This window comes from Chrysochloris asiatica, unplaced genomic scaffold (genome assembly GCF_000296735.1).
Source record: "Chrysochloris asiatica unplaced genomic scaffold, ChrAsi1.0 scaffold00611, whole genome shotgun sequence".
Classification (NCBI taxonomy): domain Eukaryota; kingdom Metazoa; phylum Chordata; class Mammalia; order Afrosoricida; family Chrysochloridae; genus Chrysochloris; species Chrysochloris asiatica.
In genome coordinates this window covers 280046-288274 of record NW_006409129.1, presented here as the reverse complement: position 1 = coordinate 288274, position 8229 = coordinate 280046, and the positions used below count along the sequence as shown (strand labels likewise).

The 8229-nt window shown below is 34.4% G+C and overlaps 1 protein-coding gene across 1 annotated transcript; it reads right to left on the bottom strand.

The window, feature by feature from the left end:
* Positions 1 to 912: 912 nt before the first annotated feature.
* LOC102818500 (olfactory receptor 1094-like) lies at positions 913 to 1905 on the bottom strand. Its single transcript, XM_006877812.1, has one exon. The coding sequence runs from the start codon at positions 1903 to 1905 to the stop codon at positions 913 to 915; it is 993 nt and encodes a 330-aa protein (XP_006877874.1).
* Positions 1906 to 8229: the final 6324 nt, after the last annotated feature.

Below are 8229 nucleotides of genomic sequence, written 5' to 3'. Positions count from 1 at the left end.
CCTACTGATTCCACTATCTTGTCAAATCCTTCCTCTGCTGTGCCTCTCCTTGTTGCTATGACTCTGCACCCTACATTAATTGTGGTGTTTTCCCTCTGAAAATATCAGAGATTTCAGTCTGCAATCTCCTTCTCCACTTACCTAGTGTTTAGAAAAATTTTAAAACACAAATTAAATTTCCATTAAAAAATACCTATGTAATGGATAACCTTTTTTTTTTTTTTTTTTTTTTCTGGTGTGAATCTTTGAAGAAATATCTAGTTCATCTAAATTACCAAATATATTAACAAAAAATCATTTATAATATTTTCTTAGCTTTCCATGAATATGTATGCAGACTATTGTGATATCCCTTTTTTCATTCCTACTATTCATAATTTGAGTCTTTTATATGTTTTTGATTAGCCTGATCAATTTATTAATATTTATATAGAGATAATTTTTTGTCAAATTCATTAACTTCCAAAGAGTGATGATAAGCAATGTTAAGCAGTACTAAACCTGGGGACATCAATATTACAGTAAGTGAAAATCAGACTTTATATATATATATATAAATTTCTAAATATACAAGCATAAATAAATGTTCAATATGAGTCAATTTCAAAATAATGTTATAAACATCTGGATGATACAGTTGATGTACACTTGTAAAGTTCTACATTAAAAGAATTGTCATTGTTGTTAAGTACCATATAGTCAGTTCCAACTATAGCGACCCTGCATAGGGTTTCCAAGGAGCAGCAGGTAAATTTGAGCTGCAAACTTTATGGTCCACAGTCCAGTGCATACCCTATAATGCCACATTTGAAAGTATTCAGTAATAAATGGGCACTATTAATTAAAAGAAAGACTTTTTCTATACTTATAACAGATATATGGATTAGCATCCAACATTTTATTCAGTTTTGCTCAATGAGAAGAATGTATTTTCTTTATGAACCCAAGTCTCTGAAACAATTTTTTCATTGCTTCTTTTACATCTTTATTCCTCAAACTATAGATGATGGGATTCAGCATGGGAATCACAATGGTGTAAAATGTAGATACTATCATGTCATGGTCCAAAGCATAGCTGGAACTTGGTCTCACATACATGAAGAGTATTGTTCCGTGATAAATTGACACTCCAGTTAGGTGAGAGCCACAGGTGGAAAATACTTTTCTCCTCCCTTCAGCAGAACGCATCCTCAGAATAGCCAGTAAAATGAAACTGTAGGAGATCAAGACAATCAAGATGGAAAATATCTCAATAGAACTCACAAGACAGAAGAGGAGAAGTTGGTTGATATAAGTGTCAGAACAGGAGATTGCAAGAAGTGGAGGAATATCACAAAAGACATGCTTAATTTCATTGGATGCACAGAAAGAGAGGCTAAAAGTTGCTGCTGTGTGAAAACTAGCATTCAGAATACCCCCAACATACGAGGCAATGATGAGTGGCACGTAAACTCTGGGTGACATAATAATTGAATACTGAAGTGGGTTATAGATTGCTACATAGCGATCATATGCCATTGCTGCCAAAAGAAAACTTTCTGTGGTCCCAAAAATGATAAAGAGCAGCATCTGTGTTGCACATCCAAATAAAGAGATGGTTTTATTCTTTGCTAGAAAATTAACCAACATTTTTGGGGTGACAACTGTAGAATAACAGGCATCTATGGAAGATAATACACTCAGAAAATAATACATGGGGTTGTGGAGTCGGGAATCTATGATGACTAATAAAATCAGTCCCAAATTTCCCACCAGAGTAAAAATATAGATTACAAGAAATAATAAAAAGAGATAGACTTGCAGCACAATGTCATCTGTGAAGCCCAGCAATATAAACATGGTGACTTCAGAAGTATTCTTCAACTGAATCCTATAGGAATCCAGCGTTGAGGACAACACTGACATTCTGTTGATTTTTATTGATCCTAAATCCAATGTCCTGATATCCTGTGAAAACAGAGTATACCCAATCACATTTCCATGTTTGTTTTTTAAAAATGGGTGATAACATCTCAGTCAGTGATGCATTTTTTTATGGCTTCCTTTAAGTTGACATTCAATGCACAGAAACCCCATGCACAATGTGATTGGGCCATTGTGATTTACGGTGCTTTCATTGTCTGATGTTTAAAAGTATGTCACTAAAGTTGTCTTCCTAGTGATCTTAATGGGAAAGCTGCACTGAAACCTATTGGACATCACAGAAAACACAGACTTCCACTGAGAAATGGAAGTAGCTACAGTTAGAGTTACATGGCCAGGAATGAATCCTGGATATCCCACTTGGAAGGCAGGAATCTACTACTGAACCATTACTTCCCACTAGAGATGAAATTTGTTATTATTAAGTGTAATCAACTCTGTTCCAACTCTTAGTGACCCTGTAAGGGTTTGCGAGGAGCAGCTAACAAGTTTAAAATGCAGAGCTTGTGGTCTAATGCTTCTCCTATAGAGCCACACTAGAACTCCTAAGATAGGATGTTGTTGTTGTTGTATGTCATCGAATCAGTGTCAACCCATAGTTACAGGATTTCCAAGGAGCAGTTGGTAAGCTTAAACAACCAACTTTGCAGTTCAAACTGACTTTGCAGTCCAACGCATTAACCCATAGTGCCATACCAGGACTCCTGAGATAGGAGAGGCAGTGACAAAATGGTTGAGTTCATGTGGATGCAATTTCCTTTGTAAATAAAAAGAAGAAATGGTTGCATTTGTTTGTTTATTAAGCTTGTTAGGTAAGAAGAAAGAAACAAGCGAACAAACTAAAATAAAACAACTAAAATCCATTCCATAATTTCCAAAGACCAATGGACAGAAAAAAAATTGAAGTCTAAAAACATGTTATATAGTTGAATGTAATATTTTCCTGAATATACATAAATGTAAACATCTTTCATTAATGTCCACTACTGTAAAATGAGAACAATATTACTTACTACAAAAGGATGGATTACAGTTAAATAACAAAATTCAGTCAAAATCATTTAATTTCAAAATATTGTCTAATGACAAGAATACAATGGTTTAGACTTATATTTCATGTTGATTACAAGACAGCCTTTAATGACTCAACCAGTTTGTATGTTCTTTTCTATTCATTATCCCATTCCATTGTCATTTCTAGTTTTGTGAGGAGCAGGGCAACAGAAAGTACTCAGGAAACAGAAGCATCTTATTTATAAACAAAAATAGGACACTCTCCTTTTTCTTATTTTTTTTTTAAAATACATATTAAGTTTTCAATTTTTACACTTCCAGATTTGTCTTGTCATTATTATTGATGTTAAAGTTTTAACTTAATGACAATTTGAAGATAATTTCTCTATTCATAAGGAGTGTTGGTGGCGCCTTGTGACTTGAATGCTAACCTAAAACTGAGCCAGTAGTAAGGTCAAGCTGATTCTTAGAATGAAGCTATGGCAATTTGGTTTCTCAATGATTTCAGCTTGCTGTATCACATGAGCAAATCTACTCTCTAGGTTCCTACAGGGTCACTATGAGTCGGAAATGATTTTACCTCAATAGCTTTAGGTTTGGGATATTGTCTATTTTTATGTTCCTTTTCTCAGAAACGCTCCTCACAGATTCATGTCAGAGATTTTCCTAATACCTATAATAAATAACTTCATAATTGTAAGATTACTTAACAAAAAATGCTCATTTGACCTTTAGAAAACTCTAATTTAAAATATATAATTAAATTTGATTGCTAGTTCTGTGTAAGTTCAGGTAATTTTTATATAACATGAGAATATAGGTAAAAATATATTATTGTTATCATTTATAATGATATTTTAATAGTTATGCCAATACATTCATTATTGAAGGAATTAATTGACAAAAATGTATTAATGCATTCTTTGAAATTGTTAAAAATCATAGTTCTTAAAAAAAAATCTTCCATCCTCTCTCTTTCTCTCTCTCTCTCTCTCTCTCTTTTTTGGTCTAGCTCTCTGTTTTATGTTTTCTCTTTAAAAAATTCATAGAGCATAAACAAAAAGATTTACTGAAGGTACTCAGAGATAAAACAGGAATTGTGTAGATATGAAGAAACACAGAGAAAGGAAATCTAATATACAAATGCATTATTCTAATATATAAACAATTAGTCTACTGAAGAAATCTATTATAAAAATCTATTACCAAGTATAAATTGACTAATATATGAAAAAACATATAAGCTGCATTGAATTTCTAATAGTTTCTTCATATGTAAGTCTGAGATAAAACTTCAATGGTGGACATTTTAAAACGTTATGTTTTAACTTGAAAAGCCTCTGTTAAATTGTTTAGAAAATCTAGAGGTAGTCTGAACTTGGAAAAATGCTGTCATCTCTACCAAAAAATAGGTAAAATTGACAAAATTTTCGATAGACCTAGTTCAACTACATGAACGTGGTATTGATATAGAATGCTCATTGACGCAAAGTATTAAGATATTTTAACTATTAAAGTTTTGATTATATGTGAAAATGTAAGCATTTTATTATGTGAAACGAAATGATGCTTCAAATCACCAGCAAGGACTAAATCCCAAACCAGACTTTTAATGATTTTTCTTTTCCTTATGCACATACATGTTATATGACACTTAAACCAAACAAAGTGGATTCTGATTAATCGTGATCCTCTATGACAGAGAAGTACTGCCATACAGGGTCTCATTGGGTCTAATCTTGACATAAGCCAACTGTCATATCTTTCTCTCTTACAGCAGCTTTCCCCCAATCTTTTGGCTAGCTAGTGCTTAAGCACTGCATAACTATAGCTCCTTTATGATAGATTTGTATTAAAGTTCTGGTGTGGCACTGTTGGTTAATGCGCCAGACTGCAAAGCCATTTTAACTACAAGGTCGGTGGTTCAAGCTCACCAGCTACTCCTGGGAAATCCTATACAGGGTCGCTATGGGCCGGAACCAAGGAGATGGCACTTAACAACCATCACAACAACTATTTTATTGAAATTATGTCCAGTGAATCCTGAGATTCTATGCTGTAAGGAAACTTAAAAATGCATTTCTGAGATTACATTCCACTTTGGACTAGTCAGAAAGTTGACTGTGTTTCCTGCTTACAGCCATGCTGATATAATTTCCAGGCATACTTGATGGCTCTGATCTTTTCTGTAGAGCAAATATGTGATTTGCGAATGAAAGTAATTTTTATACCTTACCATATCTTATTATTGGACTCCTGATGTGGCGCTGTAGGATCAGCACTGGACTGTAAACCTCAAGGTCAGCACTTCAAACCCATCAGCTATTCCTCAGAAACTCTATCCAGGGGTTGCTATGAGTTGGAACCAACTTGATGACACATATTAACAACAACAAAAACTGTCTTATCAGAGCAATTATCTACTTCAGTATGGTGGTGGTGGTGTGGTGTGGAGTTGGTTCTGACTCATAGAGGCCCTGTACAGTGTTTCTGAGGCTGTGAATCTTCACGGGAGAAGGAAGCCTCAATCTTTCTCCGGCAGAACAGCTAGTAGTTTTGAACTGCTGACCTTAAGGTTCGCAGTCCAATTTGTAACCACTTCTCTACCAGAGATTATAGGGAATGGGAAAGAAGATAGAGGAAAAAGTAAGAGGTTTAAGCGCTGAATCCAAGAGTTTTCAAATAGACATTTCTGTTAACTATACCCTAAGGGAATTAAACTGGTTGTGTGTTTCCAATGAGGTGATTTCACAACATAGAAGATAGATACTAGAAAGACAAAAATCAAGAATTTAAAATTTTTACCAAAACCTCAAAGATCTGGATAAATAAAACATTGTCTTAACAACAAAAAAAATGTAGTTCCTCAACTTTCAGACTGTTAGAAAATGTGAAGTTCTTGAGTAAAACACCACAAATACTAAGCTTGTGAAGAAAACTATGATACCAGCTATCACATGTTATTAAGTGGATGCCAAACCACAAAGCCAAACATGGTACCTGAGTTGGTTCAGTCTCATAGTCACATTGTAAGACAGAGTAGAGCTGCCTCATAGAATTTTGAAGACTTTAATCTTTACAAAGCTGACTGCCTCGTTTTATCCTGTGGAGTGACTGGAAGGTTTGAACTGTAGATCTTTGGGCTAACAGCTGCACACATAAACACTTTACTACCAGAGCTTCTAAATGGGTCTTGTTGTTGCTAAGTGCAGTTCAAGTCAGTTCAGTCTCATAGTAACCCTGTATAGGGTTTCCAGTCTCATAGTAACCCTGTATAGGGTTTCCAAGGACCAGCTGGTTGGTTTGAAACAAAGACTAAGAAATTTGGGTACAATTATCATATGTAAACTACAGAGCAAATTCAACACTAAACAATTTTGCATTATGCTGTAGATGGGTGAATTGAGGCCCAGCTAGACAAATGACTTGAGTAAAGCCATGCAGATGGAATTCTTACTAGCAGAGTTAAGAATTAAATTCTAGATTTCTCTGATTCCCCAGTCTAAGATGTTTGCATGGACCATACTACAATTCCATTAGTAGGATTTAGGAAATTCCATAATCATCATTCCATGGAAAAAAATATAAAGTATTTTCCTCATATATTTTAATCCTTTAAAATACTTACGTAGATTAAATAGACCATGCAATTTAACTTATATTCCTTCAAGAGAAAACAATTACGATCCTGAAATAGCATAGACTCAAAGAATGGTTGAAATCTTACTTCCTCTTTATTTTATAATTTTCTTAATTATACTGCTTCTATTCTGTTAAATCAAAGAATAATACAATCAAAGCAAATCTCTGACTTACACTTCTATTGACCAAAATACATAGGATGTCCTTTCTGTTTTCTTTGCTATGTTCTCTGGAACTTGTGCGATTCACAAATTTTAATGAACTGGAATCACCTATTTGAAACCTAAATATTAAAGCTTATGCTCTAGTTTTATATTCAATATTGTAGACTGTAGCTTCTAAATGTTTTGTAAATTATGAAAACATTTCTCTCACATGTGGAACTGAACTGCTCACTAATTTAAGGGTTGCTTTGAATGTTACATGTTTGTATTTTTATATCAGTTTGTTAGACAAGCTGTAGTCCATTGGGGTCCCCGAGGAAAAAATCATACTAACTCTCTTTGGAATCAAAGACAAGCAAAATTTTTTTCACTGTTAAAAATAATGGATTTGCAACAATAAACTAAATTAAAAAATAATTAAATGATCCCTTTTGTCTCAATCAAAAAACAGTCATATTATTGTATATGATTGAAAAAGAAATCTAATGAAAAAGAACATAATTCTTGCTCTGAGGTTAATTAGTTCTTGGTCATTGGGTTTATAAAACATATTCCCTAAAATTCAGTTTATTTTCTTCTGGTAATATAACCTGTTAAATAAAAAAATAATAATAAAGTAAAAACACGTTTATATATTATTGTTGTTAAGTGCTGTTAACAGTGACCCTGTATAATGTCTCCCAGAAGTAGCTGTTGGGTTTGAACTGTGACCTTGTGTTTCACAGTCCAACACTGATTGTCACACCAGGAGTCATATATGTAAGATTCTGGCACTGGACTATGAAGGTGAACAGTGAGGTTGGTGGTTCAGACTCTCCTGGTGCTCCTTGGAAACCCTATTGTCATTGTTGGAAATTCTATTTTTGTTGTTGTTAAGCGCCGTGGAGTCAGTTCCAACCCATAGTGACCCTGTATAGTGTTTCTGAGAAACAGCTGGTGAACATGAACCACTGTTCTTGTAGTTCAAGTCAACTTTGCAGTCTAGTGCATTACCACACAGTGCCACACCAGGACTCCAGGAAACCCTAATCAAGGTTTGTAAGTTGTTAAGGGCCATCAAGTCAGTCTGGATTCATAGTGACCCTGTATAGGGTTTCCATGCAGTGGCTGGTGAGTTTAAACTACCAACCTTGTAGTTTAAACTGACCTTGCAGCTCAGTACTTTGTCCTTCAGAGCCCAATCCACATATATAGGGAACTCTTTATTGGTGTGGCACTGTAGTATCAGCACTGAACTGCAGACCACAACATCAGCTGTTCCTCAGAAACCCAATACAGAGTCACTATGAGTTGGAATAAACTCAATAGCACTTAACAACAAAGCTCACCAGTCACTTCTCAAAAAAGTCACGATGGGTCAGAACCAGCTCAATGGCACTTAGCAACAACAACAACAATATATATATATATATATATATATATATATATTGGGTGAGCACTGGACTACTAACAACAAGGTTGATGTTTCAAACTCACAAGTTTCTCC

Bases quoted from the DNA above. Each gene is read 5' to 3' on its own strand.
- LOC102818500 (XM_006877812.1), bottom strand. From the start codon at position 1,905: ATGTCAGTGTTGTCCTCAACGCTGGATTCCTATAGGATTCAGTTGAAG.